Here is a 19351-nt window from a genome sequence, read left to right as displayed (position 1 = left end):
ATGATGGGTATAGCCACTGGTGGAACCACCGCCTCGCCACCCTGGGCACTGCTCAATATGTGATGCCTCTTGTATAATCAGAAACAACCTTGGAGCAAATGCTTGCTAAATTGGTGATGATTCTTGTATAAACAATACAATATCAAGTCTCTGCCCAGGCTTCGACTCTAGGCTGACTCCACCGCTGGGTCTAGCGATTTTGAATTCGAAGAAAAAAATTGCGAAGAGTTTTTTCCCCAAAGAATTTAATGTAAATTTAAATTTATTAACAATCTTTGTTGACGGTTTTTATTCCAATTTATTTGATCCTTGTACTTTGTTTTTTATTCAACAAAACCAGATGTTTCAAAAAAAAATTGGGGTAGCTAGTATGTACTCCAGGTTGCAATGCAAATGCCGGGTTATCTATTTTTTGAAGAAAAAAAATAAGTAAGGCTGCAAGCGAAAAGGCGAAATCCCATTATATATCATTTCTAGACAGTTAAAGACTTGCTAGTTTATAAAATTTCTTTACAAGTTGACTTAATAATATTTGAATGTCTGCATAAAGCGCAGCCGGTAACGAGCGGAAGTGCGGAAGCGGAACACTGGAGAGGACGGGACTGGAGTGGCTATTATCGATCCGGCCGGACACTCTTCCGCAATGGCAGCAAACGGGACACAGACCATTTTACACTGGAGAGGACGGGAGTGGCGTGGCTAGTATCGATCCGGCCGGACATTCCTCCTCAATGGCAGCAAACGGGACATGGCCCAATGGTCCATGCAAAGGAACTCCGAGACCAAAGCCCGCGGGTTAACTCAAAAAGAAAGAAACTCTCCCGAACAGCCACTCTCCCGCAGAAAGGCAAGCCGCAAGGACGGAAAATATAAGCCCATGCACTTTGAGAAACACTAGCGCACAGAAGCATGAAGAGGGAGAAAGCCAGAAAGGGCCTGTCCGGCAAACTTAGATAGGCCTCCGTCCATTTGCACACTTGAGCAGCAGCGGCCATGTTCTCAAAAAAAAAGAAGGAACAAAGGTCTCGATCGGCTGCGGTGTCATGTTATCTTCAGACCGCCGCACCTGTCTAGCTAGTCATACAAAACGAGTCATAGTATAACATTCTAAAAAAACATTGTACTTCCTAGCTAGCCATGCCCAGATCTGAAAAATAATCAGCAGCATGTGTCTTTCCAGGAGATCTCTGAACTGTTTGGCGACTAAGATTGTCGCCGATGCTGGCTTTAGAAAGTCAGCCATCCATGCATGCATGAAGAAAAGAATGATTCTGGTCAACAATTTTTGATGATCTTGCGTTTCTGAAAAATACTGTGTTAGGCTTGTTTATTTAATTTGTATATATCTCTGCAGGACTTAATTTGTTGCTTGTGTTGCCATATTATTTGTCCCGTGACAGACGAGGCGCAGTGCTTAATCCGAGCTGCCATCATTATTGATTGCCTTTCATAGTGAATACTACAGGACAACGTACAGGTGCTTGGTGAATACAAAGATTACGCAGGTCAACATGAGGTAGTATGCAATTGCTTGAAGTTAAAACTCTGGCAATAAGTTATGAGCATTCATTGTGCGACTAATATTGGTTGTAATTTCCCTTTTCCTAAACCAAATCTTGGAATTAAGATATCATCTCTAGCTGGCTGCTCTCCCGCTATTTATCGTCCGTATATTCGAAAATATTCAAATCATATAACATCACACGTCCAGCTAGCGTCGTCAGCAAAGAACAACAGATACAGTTGGTGCTGTAGCTAGCTGCTGGCCTGCTTTTGGTTCAGTCCAAAGAAGCATGTATGAGAGAAAATATACATGGATCTAGATCGAACGAGAGAAAATATTTATGCAGAACAAAATATGATATAGTATGAAAATTGCTTATCCAGCTTACAATATCTTGCGCCAATAACACCTGAGGCAAAAAAAAACACAAATTGATCGAAAACACTAACAACGAAATTACAACCATGCACAATAGCATGTTGATCCAATGCATTATTCTGGCAACAAATGAACTAAAGAACCAATTGAACTGTTTGCCCCTCCGGATATTCATTCCCTCTCGCCTGTCCTCTCGGCCACCTTCCTTAGGAGGAGGTTGTGGGCGATGGCGTCGCGCTCCTGCGCGGCGGCGGCGGAGCGCACGGGGACCTCGGGGAGCATGTCGTCATCCTCGAGCTCGAAGGCGAGCTCCGGGTCGAGCTCGTCGCCGAATCTCACGCAGATGTTATGGAGCATGCAGCAGGCTTGGATGACATTGCTGAGCTCCGGGATCTTGACCTCGCTGCGCTTCCGGAGAAACCCCCAGCGCGCCTTGAGCCTCATGAAGGCATCCTTGGCCACGGCGGTGCCGGCTTCCACTGCCTTGTTCATCTCCTCCTGCGCCGGCGTCAGGCAATTGTCGGTAGCACTCGACGAGGAATAGGGCACCAGGAGATAGTCCGTCAGCGGGTAGCTGGCCCCGCCGAGCACACGGAACGGCTGCTGGCGCCGGGCGCCGTTGTTGAGATCAGAGAGCTTGAGGAGAACCTCCTCGTCGGATAACGATCCGGGGTTGCCGACGCAGACGTTGATGAAGGCGCCGTGGGCGTCCACCGTGCCCTGGATGCTCACGGTATAGCAGGCGCTCCTGTTGTAGTCGTTGCGGCTCGCCTGCAGGCGGGGGTTGTGGTAGTCGGCGACGTGCTGCCGGGGCGCGACGATCGGTACGTGCGTCGTGTACACGGCGCCCGTGACGCCATGGATCCCGGCCACCTCCTCGAACTTATCGGCGGCCACGGCGGCGGCCTGCGGGTTCGTCTCCGGCCACGCGATGAAGCGGTCGAGGAGCACGGAGTTGACGGCGGCGCAGAAGTCGACGCGGAGCTTGTGGACGGTGGAGACGCTGACCCCGAACCGCTCGGCGACTGTCAGGCATGGGTGGCCGTGCGCCAGGCGCCAGAGGCACGCCGCCACGCGCTTCGGGACGGGCACGGCGGCGTGTAGCCACGTGTCCTCCTTGCCCACGCTTGCGCCCAGCTCGTCGCACAGGTAGTGGAACGTGCGGCGGGAGACGTGGAACTCGCGCTTGAAGTCCCGCTCGGGGTATGAAGGGCTGCTCACCTCCCGCCACCACTCGGCGGCCCGGTAATTCGCCAACAGGCGCTGGTGAGCGTGTTTGCTGCTCCTTCCGCCGCGTGGCGCCGGCGTCGTCTCCGTCCGTGAGCCGGACGGCGAGCGCTGCGCCTTGGAGGACGACCCGCGCTTCTTCTTCCCCGTCCCCGATGCCGAGCTCTTCTTCCACTTACCCAGGTTCACAGTGGGCTGCTGCGCCGGCGGCGGCTCAACGGCTGGCAGCGTCGGTGCCGCCTCGATCTCGTCCTCCGATTCCAGCAGAAAGGTGGACAACCAGGACAGGTAGTCATCCGCATAGAAGGAGGGGGAGGAAGGCGACCCGGTGAGAGAAGGGTTCATGCCGCCGGCCATTATATCGATCAAACTTGATTCAGAAATGGAGGAAAGCCGTAGAGGAGAAGCAAAGCGAAGATGGTTGTCGAGGAGAGGAGACAAAGGGCGGAGATTTATAGTGTGCGGGAGGAAGCTAGGCGCGGGGGCCCCTGAATGTTGGCGGCGCGACCTGGGAGAAGGGAAAAATTCGAACGTTGCTGGCAAACCCTACCAGGAGTGGCTAGTACTACTGGCGCTGCCATGTGGGGCCGTTTGGCGGAAAGAGATTTTGGATAGAGGGATGGCGGCGCGGCGCGCACGTGGCGTTTTGGGTTTTGGTTCGGGAATATTCTTTTTCTGAGAATTGGTTCGGGAATATTCTGACGGCTGGCTGGAGCTGTTGCTTATTGGGCCGATCAGTGTGTTTAGGGATGGGCCGCGCGCGGTGGCCTGCCCGGCCCTGTGGTCCACTTCGATTTTTTTCTTTTTTTGAGAATCCGAGATCCGCCCCCTCAAAAAAAAAAGAGAAGAGAATCCGAGATCCTATAGACCTATACAGTTAACCGTGTCGTTTCCACTATCTAATTTTCCTGAGCTCTCACCTCCCACCATCACGCACTAATAGCTGCCCCTTTGCCTTCCAACAGCCTCCCTCCAAACAGCAGTCGATGGCAACATGTGAGAGCAGTACCGGCCAGCCTCTACTAGGTCCCCTGGAATGCACATCAGAAGTTCCTCCAAGATCTGTATGTGCCCTCGCCCCAACTTTCTCTGTCATCTCGTACGTGTGGTACTGCAGTTGCAGTCTTGCAGACATCGATACCCTCCGAAATACATCCTTGATTCTTCCTAGTGTCCTACCGTACTTGGGTTCTCCTATCACTTCTGGATTTTGCCGTGAGTTTATTAGCCATGTCTTTGGAGCCATCTTCCCACGTGATGGTGGAGGTGTCTATAAATTTGTTCTCGATCGTTGCTGTTGCTATGCCTGTTAATTGTTTAAATTAATGTCGGTGCTGAGTTTGCTATCATTGATATTTTTTTCCCAAGCTTAGTGCATCTTTCAAGTCCAGCGGCTCCATTTTCAGCATGTCATTTTGCTAGACTTGAATATTTCTTACGGCATTCCTGGAATCTTTGATCTTTATCAAATATAATGTGAAGAATTGTACGCAGCATGTCGTGGTGGTGTCACGGCAGAAGCCATAGGATGGCTTAACTTGGACCGATGGACGAAGGAGAAACCGGAGGAGGGAGGACGTGAAGGAAAATACGCACAAGTTACACAAACACACAGATTTACCCAGGTTCGGAGCCCTCTTGCCGAGGTAAGACTCCTACTCCTGCTTTGTTGTATTAACCGAGATAGACAAGTTCTACAATGGTGCTCCTTGAGCTGTATTCTTGAGAAGGAAAAAGAAGAAGGGGAAACCCTAAATGCCTAAGTGCTCTGTCCCTTTCTACAGAGGGGTAAGGTTCTATTTATAGGCCGTCCATGTCACATTGACATGTGGGCCGAGTCCTAACGTCACCTTCCTTGGGCCCCGCCGGGCACGCGGCTTGGTTCCATCCCGGTGGCACCGTATAGGACAAGACAATTTTACTTTTCCCTGGCACCCTGCAGCAAGTACCACTATCCTTTGCCGGCTTCCGTCAGAGATTCTCTTTCGGTGCTTCTTTTGTACAATCGCCTGGCACCGAGTACGTAAGCAGCGACTGCCTTTTCCACGATAATGACCGCGTGGTCAGGATAAGACCGTTGAGAGATCTCGGCGTGGGCCAAGATCAAGGTGCTCGTCCTTATCCTGCAAGCTCATAAGACAATATAGTCATGCCGGCATACATCCAGGATGCCGGCTTAGTGTTAGTTTGACTTTACGATACCGGCATACATAACCATGCCGGCTTTGCCTCCGTCATCTCGGCTAGAGTTGTGTCGTCATGACCCTACCCGGGGTCATCCCCCCGACACTAGTCCTCGAAGCCGTTGCGGTCCGGCAGGGAAGAATGTCTGGCCACGACAGTTTCCCATAGACAAACCACCAAAGCCTACTAGGGCTTAGCTGAAAAGGATGCTGAGACAGCCCCAAGTTCTCCTAGCCAAGATCAATTCATTCCGACTTTCCGGGTCGGCGTGCTTATCCAGCCCCTAGCCAAGATTCTTTTCACCTCCGTGGCCGACAATTGGGAACTTCCTTCCGCCGACATTAATGCCACCTGTGACTTGGACTCTGCACTCCTCTAAACTAACGGGAGGATAATATCCGATTTACTGCCGGTGCGCTTTTTGAGACGAGCACAGCGTTCCATCGGACAGCAAAGCCGGCAGCGTTCTGACGCGGACACTTATCCTCCCGAATCCGATGGGATTCCACGCCGCGCGGTAACCAAACGTATGCGCTTGATGGGAATAACTGCCCCCAAGTCGTGCGCACTCTTCCCGTAGGCCACACAAGTAGTGGGCGCGGGGGATCCGCGCCCCATTACTGCGCCGTGAGTATAAATAGAAGGGGGAGGGCGAGGGTAAAAAACCCTTCGCACTCTTCGTCTTCTTCGCCTTCCTTTGCTCTTCTGCTCTCTGCACACTCCGCCGTCGTAGCTAGCTCCGAGCTTCTCCGCCGCTGCGGTTTCTTGCTCTCCGCCACCGAGCTCGCCGCTGCAAGTTCGCTCGCACTCGCTTGGGTCTCTGCCGCACTTCTTTGCTTGCCCGAGCCTCACGCAAGCGCCTTCCTCACCGAAAACACAAACCCTAGATCTACTCCCAAACCATGGCTTCTTCTTCTCGTAACCCCGCCGTCGACCCTGCTGCTCAGTAGGTTGAGGAGAGGACCGGTTCGAAGCGAGCCGACTGGGAGGGCTCCGATGTCACTCCGGCGGACATCGAGTGGCTCTGCCGCTCCCAACGGATTCCGGAGGACGTCGAATGCCGGATTCCCGGGGACGAGACCGTACCGACTTCGGAGCTTGGTGAGCATGTCGTTTTCCTTGCTCACTTCGAACGCGGTTTCGCTCTTTCGGCTAGCGATTTTCTTAGGTACGTCCTAGATTTTTTCGGCCTCCAGCCGCACCACCTTCCGGCGAATGCCATCCTTACTCTCTCGGCATTCGTCACCTGCTGCGAGGGCTATCTCGGCCTCTGGCCTTCCATTGACCTGTGGGCCAGGTACTTCATGTTCCGGCCCCAGGTTCTTCCCGACAAGGAGAATCCCGCCGCCGCTAAGCCGATGACCCAATGCGGCGCCGCCACTGTTATACCTCGCCGAGGTTCGGCCTTCCCTCGGATTTAGGGTCTTGAGTCCTGTAAAAAGTGGCTCAAGATCTTCTTTTACGTCAAGAATACCTCCGACACTGACAGAATCAACCTGCCGGGATTCGAAGTCGCCCCCCCGGAGGAGAAGAGGAACTGGACATACGATCCGAAGGAAACCCTCCCGGAGGTCAACGAGATCCACGCCGGCATCCTCGAACTCAAGGATAACGGGATGACGGCTGACGACTTGTTGGCCACCTTCTTGTATCGGCGTCTATGTCCGCTTCAGCATTGAGTACACAAGATGTGCTTTTATGGCGGCCAATTTGACCCGGACAGAGTGTCAACTTTCAAGCTCACTCATGCTGAAGTCTGGCGCCGGGTCAAGGCGATCACCAAGACGAGCATGCCGGAGCGATGGACATGGGACATGCCGGCATACAACCGGGATCACCGCGCTCCTCCGGTAAGTTTTTGTTCTCATTTAACTCCTGTTCATATCCGACACATGGTTATGCTGGCATCCGCTGCCGAGTGAATAACCTGAGATGCACCGGGCTTGCCGTGCGTTCTCATGTATGCCTCATTCTGCTCATTAGTTGTGCGCAACAGCTCTTTCACGCGCAGCTGCTACTGGCGGAGTGCCTCTCCTGTAAGATTCGGCAGCTCTTCGGCCGCAGCCTCAGCAGCTTTGACAGGGGTATTGTATTTTGGCTTTAGCGCCGAGGCGTAACTTGCCGACACTGCTGGCACCCCTGCCATCTCTTGTCATCTCGGCATTCAAGTTTTTGCCACGGTTATGTACCTCCCCAACTCGGTTAGGGTTAGTAAACGCAGTAGAACTAAGACCATGGGCTTTGTTATACTCACGGAGTGAAATATCCAGTTGTTGCCGAGCGTGAGCGATGTCAACAGCTTCCTTCAACAGTTTTTGTTGTTCCAACTCCAACTCCGCCTGCAGCGGTGCCGGGTTAGCGTTCAACGCATCCGGCGCGGTCAGTCGTTCGATGGAGGCCTGGAGCTGGGTCGGCTTCGGCGGCAGGGTCGACGTGCCGGCTTGAGCGGCGATGTTTTCCGGCTTCTCCAATGGGAGTTTCGCCGTTCTGCCAGATTTGGTTGCAACCGCGCCACTTCCCCGCAGCGTCCCTTCCAACATCAACACCATGAGCCGTCACCATGACCTCCACACGGTCAGCGGGACAGTCGACATGCCGGCCACGAACCGTGCGGACGGCGGGGGGGTCTTCGGCCACCACCACCTGCTCTGGGTACCTGCAAGGGCTGTCAGTACCAACATAAACCTCGTGCATGCTGAAGTTGATGAAGCGGCCCGCGTAGGGAAGCGGTGTGTCGCTGAAGCAGCCCGCGTTGTTGTCGATGAAGCCCAGAGAGCCGAATCTCCGAACCAAACCGGAGACCACGCGCTCTCCAGTGGCGAGAAAGCTTCTCGTCCGGATGAAGACTCCAGCCAGCGCCGTTGCTGGCCCCACGGTGCGCGGCAACTGTCGTGGTGGTGTCACGGCAGATGCCATATGATGGCTTAACTTGGGGCCGATGGACGAAGGAGGAACCGGAGGAGGGAGGACGTGAAGGGAAACACGCACAAGTTACACAAACACACAGATTTACCCAGGTTCGGAGCCCTCTTGCCGAGGTAAGACTCCTACTCCTGCTTTGTTGTATTAACCGAGATAGACAAGCTCTACAATGGCGCTCCTTGAGCTGTATTCTTGAGGAAGAAGAAGAAGAAGGGGAAACCCTATATGCCTAAGTGCTCTGTCTCTTTCTACAGAGGGTAATGTTTTATTTATAGGCCGCCCATGTCACACTAACATGTGGGCCGAGTCCTAACGTCACTTTCCTTGGGCCCCGCCAGGCACGCGGCTTGGTTCCATCCCGGTGGCACCGTAGAGGACAAGACAATTTTACTTTTCCCTGGCACCCTGCAGCAAGTACCGCTATCCTCTGCCGGCTTCCGTCAGAGATTCTCTTTCGGTGCTTCTTTTGTACAGTCGCCTGGCACCGGGTACGTAAGCGGCGACTGCCTTTTCCACGATAATGATGACGCTGCTTTACCCTCTGCTGCGTGGTCAGGATAAGACCGTTGAGAGATCTCGGCGTGGGCCGAGATCAAGGTATTCGTCCTTATCCTGCAAGCTCATAAGACAATATAGTCATGCCGGCATACATTCAGGATGCCGGCTTAGTGTTAGTTTGACTTTACGATACCGGCATACATAACTATGCCGGCTTTGCCTCCGTCATCTCGGCTAGAGTTGTGTCGTCATGACCCTACCCGGGGTCATCCCCCCGACACAGTAAGAAAGGATTTCTTTATTTTTTGTGGATTTACATTGTTCTTTTCTTTGGGGCACAAAAAATGTTTTAGCATCAGGGCCAACGATAGAAAATACCAAAGAACCAACCTCACTTGGGTTCTTTGTAGCATGAATGTACAGTGTTCATTTATATCTGTACAGCTTTATGCACATTTTCATAGCTGAAGTTTTAGAAAATTTCAATTCCTTTTTAATTTATATCTGTACATTCCGTAGCTACTTTTTCAGCACATGTCTTCCAGCAACACACACTGGGTATCATCTAGTATATGGTGTGATGTAGTACTTCAGGATTTGTTTTGTTTAATTGGACCGGTGGTTTATCGATAAATGACAAACCTGGCCAAACGACAAATGACGCAGTCTGAAGATGTGACGGACGACCGCCGCCCCAATTAAATCTTTATAGGATTAAAGTTAAGGGAATATTAGCTTGCCTAAACATTGTTTACCATCAAATCAAACACCATATTTAATTTTGGCCATGGCCAAAACTAAGGTCAACTTTAGACTCTACCCAATTAAATATACACCAATAGAGCACCCATCTGTTGTGCTGCTACGGAGAACAATGTTTGCATATGAGCATAGCTCTCGTGTGGGCAATGACGCTACGGTGTGTGACTCTTTTCATTTGGTACTGAATATGACAACCGCTATCCTAGGTCAAGAATATATTTTACGTACGGAGTATCTGGATTGTATTTTGGTTAGTAATTAGTATAGATGAGCCTCATGTTTCCCATTTTTTATAATAATTTTACGTGTCATGCATGATCATGCATGGGTTAATAATGATGTAGTTGTGCAACAAAGGTTGCATAAAGGGAACTCTTTGTAAATGCTTGCTAAGGGTTTCGTTCTTCGCGACATGGTTACATTACGGAAGAAACTATGCGCGCGTATTTAGGCGTAGGTTGTGTTCCCTAGCTAGGGTGAATGATTCAATGCGAATGCAAATTATGATAGGATTTATTATACAGAAGCCATATTGTAGGTGAGATTGCTCATATATATGGTGGTTACCCTCTAGAGGACAAGCATGCACATTGTGACAACTCTATGTATGCCCCATAATTGGGGACCGCAAGTGAGGCGCAGTAATCATGTTAGCATACATGGAGCGTTCTTACAGGGTGTACATGCTGGTGCCGAGGAAACTAAAGCCCTAGCTATGCAAGATGCGGTCTTACTGCTTCGTGACTGCGTTCCCATGCCTGCCTTTGTTGAATCCGACTACATCGTGGTAGTGCATATATGTCTTGATGGCCCCTTAGGAGAGTTGCTCGGCCGTAGAGGGTTTGTATATATTGACACACGCCATCTAACGTGGGAGTGTCCTAGTATTGATGTCCGAAACTGAAGAGGGAGATTAATCCCTACCGCTCTCTATAAACTCTATAAAGTTGAAACCCACTAAATGCAGTAAATTTAGCAAGCTGCACATGCAGCTTATCCACATCAGCATCCCATCTTTTAATCACATCTTCTAATTTTTCACGTCAGCCTGGCCGCTAAATCTCCTTGCGTGACATGCTCCTTGCGCGATGTGCTAGCCGCCGCTGCCGCGGCGCTCTGCACAAGCCGCGGCCGAGCTCCGTCCCCGCCACCCACGGGCTCAGCCCCGAGCGCCGTCCCCGCTGGCAAGCCAAAGTGCGCAGCTAGCCTTAATTGATAAAGAAAATAAAACTTATTTTTTTCTCGATTGGATTCGGCCGCCGCGGGGAAGATAGAGGATGGGGAGGTACCGCTGCCGCAGGGGAGTTGGAGGAGCGGTGGGGCGCTGCCGATGGGGAAGATAGAGGAGGAGGAGGTAGTGGGGGAGTTGGAGGAGGGGTGGGGCGCTGCCGATGGGGACAATGGAGGAAGGGAGAGGCGCTGCCGATCTGGAAGAGCAGCTCGGGGCGCCGTCGCAGCTCTGGTATCCGGTGCCGCCGCACTAGGAGGGGAGGGAGCCCGTCGTATGGGAAACAGAAGGAGGGTACGGGCCGGGCCGAGGCAGCAAGGTCTGGGCAGGGGGCTTGAGAGTAGTAGGCGCGCGTGGAGTGATCAAGCAGAGCAGTAAGCAACCATAGACGAGAGGAAGACGAGCAACATTCGCGTGGTTGGTGGACATTAGTCAGCCAAGCAAGGAAGCTGTTACATTTTGTTGTTTTGTTGCATTCAATTTTATTTTATTCTGAAAAAAGGCCTTTTCATATGTGTGTTCACGCTGTGCCGTGCATCACTGCTGGATTTTGCAAGCTATACCAAATTTGCTACTCCCTCCGTTCATAAATTCTCGTCGTTGTTTTAGTACAAATTTGAACTAAAAACCCGACAAGAATTTAGGAACAGAGAGAGTATTGTATACTCCCATATCTCCATTGAAGGTAACTTTGATTATTTGTAGATGGTAGGCGTTGCAAATATAGCTGTTAAAATGGTAATTGAATTGGTAGTTCTAAGATACTATTAAAATATAGGACATAGAAATACACAAAATGTGTATAAACAAACTGCTGAAAAATTGAAGATGTTGATAGAGAATCTAATTAGATCGGTGTCTATACCTTCATATATACAACCAAATTAAATATACACGAAATGTTGAAGATGCTCTAATCACCCAACATTTGCTAAGGAAAATAAGCAAGTCTTGCAAAGTACTGCCTCAACTAGCACACCACCTACAGGTCCCGGTGTCAGGCAGTGCTCTCTGCCTCTCTCCATCATAATGTCGGCATCTGTTATCCTTTTTTCAATTCTATATCATTTCATATGTATATGACTACAAGGCGCCATTCATTTTCATTATAGGCAGACCCTCCTTTCATCATCTGTGATGCTGGTGTGTAAATAATAGGTCAAAAACTTGCCTAACCACTGATCGACATAGTGTCTCAGACCCTCAATTATCCGGTAATGAGAATGGCAAGATTTTGTCAATTTAATGAATGTTTTTTGAATTATATCCACATAGTGTTAATGCTTAATTGTTTACCCAGATCGGTTTGACTGAATTGTCAAGTGACTTTCAAGATTTGTTCCTAACTTCTATCTATGCATCTACGAGGGACTCGCAGATTCCCGCGGCAACACGAGGGGAATCCACTAGTTAATAGAGAAGCTCATGCATGAACTTCCTCAACTCGCACAATTTTATGCCGAGTCTGCAGGACTTGAGACGCCTTTCTATGTATTGTCTAGCTTCTCGCTGCCGACTATAACCCTACTATATATCAATTTATAAATCTTCCCGTTCGTTGCAAAAAAGGCTTAAGACTACGACCCACTCGGCGTTGCTCGCGACCCAATTATGTTCTGTCATGTGCATGTACCTAATTAATTAACCGCACACACTCTGATCTAAAAAAACATGTATTTCCAAGATATCTCTGGCTGTTTGGCGACGAAGATTGTCGCTGATACTGCTTTAGAACGTCAGCCATGGATGACAAAAAGAATAATTCTGGTCAATAATTTGTGAACATCTTGCGTTTCAAAATAAAATTGGTCAGGTCTTGTTTATTTTGTACATATCCACAGGACTTTGTTGTTTGTGTTGCCGTACTATTAGTTGTTCCATGAGACTCGGTATGCTTAATTGTGCTACCACTATATTGCGTTTCATGCCGGGGTGTAAAGGAAAATATCTATGCTTCGGAATTACTGCTGGACGGCCAGAGAAAAGAAAGACACCGAAGATATGTTTGACGACTCAAACAAGGCCAGGACCAGGAAAAAGAGAGACACCGAAGATATGTTGGACTCAAAATAAAAAGGCCAGGACCATATACAAATTAAATGTTTCCTTTAGTTACTATAAGCATTGCCTGTTCTGTAGTCAGATTTCGTGGTTTTGCAGATGGGCAATTGCGCGTGAATGTATAAATGGTACAAATTAATCGTGGATGTATTATCTCTACGAAAAAAGATCTTGGCTAGCTGTACTGATTTAAGGCAGTAATTAAGGTCCTAATGAATTGTCAGATTGGATGTAGCAAATGACCCGAATAGCATCCATCTATACTCTCTTCCTTATTTCCAATCATTTCAAAAATATACTCCATGATTAGATACAGTATCACAAGCATCATTAGAACTGTCGCCTAATACTAATTCCATGATTTCCTTAGCAATAAAGAACAACATGCCTTGGTGACGATCTGGCGAGCGTATAGAACTTGGTAAATAAACGAGAGGCAAACATTAATTTGCTGGAAGGTAAAACCTGGCAATAAGTTATGAGCATTCATTGTACTACTAATATTGGTTGTACTCTTTCCTTAAAAAAAATCTTCGTTGTAATTAAGAAGCTGGCAAGGGCAAGGCAAGGCATGCATGAATCGAAAAACTGAACTTTATTCAATCTTGGTGAAAGATTTGCCAACTTACAATCTCAGTACTAGAAAACATGAAACGATGATGCCTCTATATAGGCTTACAATCTTGTGCCAACAACTAAGGGAAAAAACAACAACTCGACCAAATCAAACCTAACAACACGAAACAAACGACTGCATGCCCGCATGCACATCTTTCTGACTGAAAGACGACGAAGATACGATGAACTAAATTAAAGAAGCACTTGAACTGGTAGATCTCTGAAATTCCTTCCGTCCTTCCTTCTCGATCGACCGGCCACCAGCGCTCCCTCAGTAGAAGGGCTCGCGGTTAATTGTTGGCACGGCGGCGGAGGAAGAGGCTGTGGGCGATGGCGTCGCGCTCCTGGGCAGCGGCAGCGGAGCGCACGGGGATCTCGGGGGGCACCACGTCGTCCTCGAGCTCGAAGGCGAGCTCTGGGTCGAGCTCGTCCCAGAAGCGCTCGCAGAAGTTGTGGAGCACGCAGCAGGTCTCGAAGATGACCCGGAGATCCGGGATTCTCACCTCGGTGCGCCTACGGAGGAACGCCCAGCGAGCCTTGAGCTTCATGAAGGCCTCATTGGCCACGGCGCTCCCTGCCACCACTCCCTGGTTCAGCTCCTCCTGCGCCCCGGTGAGCTCGGAGCTCGGCCGTGCATACGGCACCAGGAGATAGTCCGTCAGCTGGTAGCTGGCCCCACCGAGCAGACGGACCGGGGGAGCGCCGGGGATCATCATCTGGTTATCATTGAGGTTTGACTTGAGGAGCACGTACTCGTCTGACTTGGAGCCGCCAGAGCTGCCGTCGGGGTGGTCGGAGCCGAGGAAGATGTCGGTGAAGGCGCCGTCGGCGTCCACCGTGCACTGGAAGACGACGCTGTAGGAGGCGCTGCCCTTCTTGTTGGCGTTGCGCTCCGCCAGCCGGGGGTTGAAGTACTTGAGGACGTACAGCTGGGGCGCGATGATATGGACGTGCGTCGTGTAGACGGCGCCCGTGACTCCAGGGATCCCGGTTAAAGCCTCGAACTTGGCCTTGACGGTGTCAGCGTAGAGATCCTGCCCGGGGGCCGAGGGCGAGACGACGAACCTGTCGCGGAGCACGGCCCGGACGGCGCGGCAGAACTGCTGGAAGAGCTTGTGGGCCGTGGAGACGCCCATGTCGAAGTGGACGCAGATCTCCCTGTACGGCATCCCGTGAGCCAGCCGCATGAGGGCGACGGCCACCCGGGTCGGCACCGGGATGGCCTGGCGCGCCGGCGGGTCGTTCCTGACCATGGCGTCGTGGAGCTCCGCGCATAGCCGGTGGAACGTGGGCCGGCCCATGTGGAGCCCGCGGTTGAACTCCGAGGCCGGGTACCTGGGGCTCATGACGCTCACGTCGTCCCACCACCCGTTGTACTTGGGCTTCGCCTGCTGCTTCTTCTTCGTCCCCGACCCGACGACGCGCCGCGCTTCTTCCTCTTGCCGGCAGGGTTCACGGGGGCCGCCGGCGGGGCGTCAACGACCTCCGGCACCGGCTCGATCTCAGGAGCCTCTGGCACCGGCTCGATCTCAGCCGCCTCTGGCACCGGCTCGATCCCGGCTTCCGGCAGCAGGGCGTCAACAACCTCCGGCACCGCCTCGAGCGCTGCCGGCTCAGGGTGCGGCCAGGGCTCATCGGCGCCGCTGATGACCCTCGACAGGAACTCTTCATCGGCGTTCATGCGGTTCTTGAAGTTGGTGAGGAAAGGATCAGCCATGCCGGACATTTTCTAACGGAGATTACAATTAACAACACATCACAACACGCTACGCACGCTACCACAACGGAAAACAACCTCCGCAACAAAGCAAAACCGGCAAAAAACCCAAAACACACACCGAGAGACACTTCACTACAGAGCTAGCTAGAACCTTGGAACTGTGGCGTCGATCCGCAGAGCTTCTCCTTTGAACTTCGGAAATGGATGAAATTGGAAGAGCGATAGGTCTGTAAGGTGGATCTAGGGGAAGGAAGCGAGGAGGGATCTTTGTGGTCTATATGGAAGAGGGCCGGGATCTTCTTCTAGATATACATGGAGGAGCTAAGGGGGATCGAATATGGAAGAGGAAGGGGAGACTGATGTGTGTTGCTGGGTGTGAGGAGATGGGACAGGAGGGGGGTTCTATTTATAGGCTCCGGGTGGGGCTGAGCACGCGGTTTTGGGCGGCGCGAAGGGCGCTGGCGGCGCAGGGTGGGAAAATCGAGAGGGCGACAGACAGCAGACCTAGCTACCGAAACCCTAGCGGCTAGTACTGCCGCTGCCATGTGGGGCCGGCTGGCAGGCGACGATTTGGGTGGCTGTCGTTGCACGGTGCTGACTGGCTGGGCCGGGGTCGGGAGTGGTGGACTGCACCTGGGCCTGTACGTAGATTTCTTTTATCATCGACAACAGAGGAAGAAAAAACAATGAAATCGCTTGACCCGTCTATGATAGACGCTTCTGTGAGACTGATAGGTCCACGAACTTTCCGAGGTACGGGGAGCCTGCACGTACTGGTTCACCACAATCCTAAGTGCAATGCCATCTAGATCGTTTTACACATGCACAGCTTTGCTCTATATAGGCTGGAACAACGCTAGCTAGAGCTAGCTAGCTAGGGGTGTTCCAAACCGGGTCGTTGCACTCGACCCGTGGACATAGGCGATCGATCGACTAGTTCATCGGCCTTCAAGGCTTCAACACGATTGAACATTTCTTGTGCGGAGTTTCGCCCTTTCACCCTTTCCATGAGGGTATTGCATATGTGATCAGCCAGGCTAGCGTACGGAGATTGTGTTTCGTCTATGGAGTATCCATCCTGCATTGGGTGACAAGCTAGGCTCATGTTTCCGTAACGAAGATATTGTTTTACGTAATGAGTATAATGCTTGGTTAATTATTTGCAGGGTGGTAATAATGATGTAGCCATGCAACAATTGCCGCGAGGGGAACTCCTCGTAAATGCTTTCTTACGTATGCCGTTCATTGCGACGTGGTTACGTTAGTGAAAAAGCTACGTCTACGCATTTATGTGCCAGTTATGTTCCCTAGATAGAGAGAATGATTGTAACGACACCGTTTTACGTAGGAGTATAATGGTTGGTCGTTCCATGATGGTAATAAAGATGTAGCCATGCAACGATTGCGTGAAGGGAACTCCTCGTAAATGCTTTATTACGTGTGTCGTTCATTACGAGGCGGTTACATTACTGGAGAAGCTACGTCTACGCATTTATGTGCCAGTTGTGTTTCGTAGATAGAGAGAGAATGATTGTAACATGGGTCTAATAGTTCGGATTTATTGAGCAAAATCTCTCATATCTGCAAGATTGATTGGAACACGGTTACCTCTATATGCACATTATGGATACTAATAGATGGCCCGTAATTATCATATTGATTATGACATTGCGGACACGGTTGTAAATTTGTGATTGACTACGACTTTAAGACCAGACAAACATTTCCCAATTGTTGACCAAAAAAACCTAGCCTCTGTGTCGGTCGTTAAGGGCCACTCAAATGGATCAAGGTCAGAATCCTAGCACCAAGCCATCGCAACGCTCTTCCTCGCCTTAGATCATCGCCAACCCTAACCTTTTTGCTCATTAGGGACAATCTAGATCGAAGGATCGAGGCCGGAATCCTGGCACCAACGTCGTTATTCCTTATAGCTAGAGTTCCACTCTTTTACTCCATTTTTTAAATTGCTACTCTACATCATATACTCCCTCCGTCCCGAAATAAGTGACGTGGATTTGTATAGATTACTTATTTGGGACGGAGGGAGTATTTTCTTGACAAAAAACTTGGAGAAAACACAATCAACAGTAGCTTACAACTAAAACATGATATACAGTGTATACAGTTCCAAAGATTGGCTGGCACAAGGTGACACGACGTACAGTTAATTGAGTTACACACATCGTTTGATATTTACGGATCCATATCTGATGCAAATACCCATTCCAAAACGTCACTAAATTTTGCAACCAGCAACCAATTCAGAAATTTACGTTAATGTTGGTTGATCATGCATTGTGATCACGATGGTATGGCTATTAAGTATTAATTACCATATATATTCATCGTATCTTTCCAAAAAAAATTGCGGAAAATATCTTTGAAATAGCTGAGTCATCCACATAAATAGTTCCAAGTATTGGTGTCATGCGTATCTTCAAGATAAGCACATACACAACTGGCACAGGTAAATGACATTGATTGCTCCCAAAAATTGTATTGGTGCTATTCGCAAAAAAAACAAAAAATGTGCTGCCGCTTAATTTCTCTTCCAAATTTTATAATGGTGCTCGCTTGATCTTCCAAATATTGGTGATTAATTTCGTTTCCAAACATAGGCGCTGCGTACGTCATGCGTGACATCATGCATGATGCATACGCGGTCGATGTCTATCCAGTCTCTTGTATAATTGGAAACCCGTTTATTACACGACCCAAGTCATAACTTCCTGCCTGAAATAGGAGCGATAAAACGAGATAAGTACTGTGACTAAACTTAAGCGGGCCGCTGTTTTGACCCGACGGAAAAGAAGGTTCCAGAGCGTGCGTACATGTGCGCTGGGCCAGACCAGGCCCCGTTAACTGGGCCTCACGAGAGTAGCCTTGTTTCACTTTCACGTGTTGGCCTGCACGGTCTCTGAACCTCTGTATTCCAATTTTATTTTATTTTGCGAGAAGAAAATTATTCTTGATTACTCATTGGATACTATTACAACCATGTGCTCTACAGCTAGGAAACCGCCCACCTAGCTTCATACGGCGCGATGTTTAAAAACACACCCCACCCCATTTCTCTTCCGTTTCCTCCTGTACGACAGTGATATCTCATTTCCATGAGCTGAATTTAGACACGATCACCATCTCTTTCTTATCCCGTTTTCTCAGTGACGTACATATACGCACCGCTGAGCCGCGATCTAGTGACGGACAGCTATGCTGCGGCGGCTAATCGGTTACTGTCACGGTTCACCAGCAAGTACTAACACCGCGGCAACTTATGCGACCGTGACACCGTAACTTAATCCTTAATTTCCTCCCATCACAGAGCCTGCGCTGGTAGCTCAAAACAGCAGCTAGCTGAGCTTGCTACACGTACGTCGATAAATCGATCTACATTCTACAGCTAGTCAGCTGCCATACTTGCATTGCCAATAATAATATTAGTATTACCGATCCATGTCCAGACAAGGGGAGGAAAGAAAGAAGAAGAATAGTACTACTAATACTCACACGTACAGCTAGCAGTACTCGTACTGGTTTAATTTAACACGTTGGATCGACGGGCCGAATAGGAATCCAAGAGCGCCGAGATCTGACAGGGGGGATAAAGAAATGCCCTCTGTATCGCCCCCCTAGCCTGGCAGGCATCTGAGCTGGGCGGGCTAGGCAGCAGCACGCCTCGTGCAGCTAGCTGCTGCAATACATACATTCAGAAATTCAGATCAGAGATGTCGATCCGCCCATCCGTCAAACGCATGCATGCATATTCCCCGGCCGCGCACACACACAGCCTGGAATCCTCCCCCCGTGGCCCATTATTTATCTGCCGCGGCGCGCGCGAGGCCGGCCTCCTGCATGTTCCAGCGCACCCCAACATGCCACATTGTCAAGCCTGCATCTTAGCTGCACTTCTTCATGCTCCGCTAACCGGCAGCAGATCGATATCTCTGCAGGATATTGCGAGTGATAATTGCCTTAGTTTTCTTCGTCAACTAGGCTAGCTCGGCCAGCAGATTACTGAGGAAGCACGGTGGCATGGCCCTCCTGTCATCGCGTGCCTAGCGAGTTTCCTTGGATGTCGTTAACTAACGAGGAGCGGTAGCTGTCGTTGCTTGGATTTTGTCCAAGGATGTATGTTTGCGTATTGTCAATGTGTGATCAAAAGAAAGAAAAATATCATGCATGCATCTCTCTCCATCTGTAACATATTGAAGTCTCCTAGATCTCTCTATGCCTTGTGTTTAGC

At 50.1% G+C, this 19351-nt stretch overlaps 2 protein-coding genes across 2 annotated transcripts; both read right to left on the bottom strand.

Annotated features, from left to right (window-relative positions):
* Positions 1–2053: 2053 nt before the first annotated feature.
* On the bottom strand, positions 2054–3466 carry LOC100832430 (protein ANTAGONIST OF LIKE HETEROCHROMATIN PROTEIN 1-like). Its single transcript, XM_003565397.1, has one exon. It carries the CDS (start codon positions 3464–3466, stop codon positions 2054–2056), a length of 1413 nt encoding a protein of 470 aa, XP_003565445.1.
* A 10206-nt stretch (positions 3467–13672) lies between these two features.
* On the bottom strand, positions 13673–14728 carry LOC104583034. The gene has a single exon (XM_010234698.1). It carries the CDS (start codon positions 14726–14728, stop codon positions 13673–13675), a length of 1056 nt encoding a protein of 351 aa, XP_010233000.1.
* Positions 14729–19351: the final 4623 nt, after the last annotated feature.

The sequence above is a fragment of the Brachypodium distachyon genome, chromosome 2, assembly GCF_000005505.3.
Source record: "Brachypodium distachyon strain Bd21 chromosome 2, Brachypodium_distachyon_v3.0, whole genome shotgun sequence".
NCBI classification, from domain to species: Eukaryota; Viridiplantae; Streptophyta; class Magnoliopsida; order Poales; family Poaceae; genus Brachypodium; species Brachypodium distachyon.
Note: the sequence above shows the minus strand (reverse complement) of the source record. Positions and strands in the feature narration are given on the sequence as shown.

What these genes read in the sequence shown, in the direction of transcription:
- LOC100832430 (XM_003565397.1), bottom strand. Translation starts at nt 3,466, where the DNA reads ATGGCCGGCGGCATGAACCCTTCTCTCACCGGGTCGCCTTCCTCCCCC.
- LOC104583034 (XM_010234698.1), bottom strand. Translation starts at nt 14,728, where the DNA reads ATGAGCCCCAGGTACCCGGCCTCGGAGTTCAACCGCGGGCTCCACATG.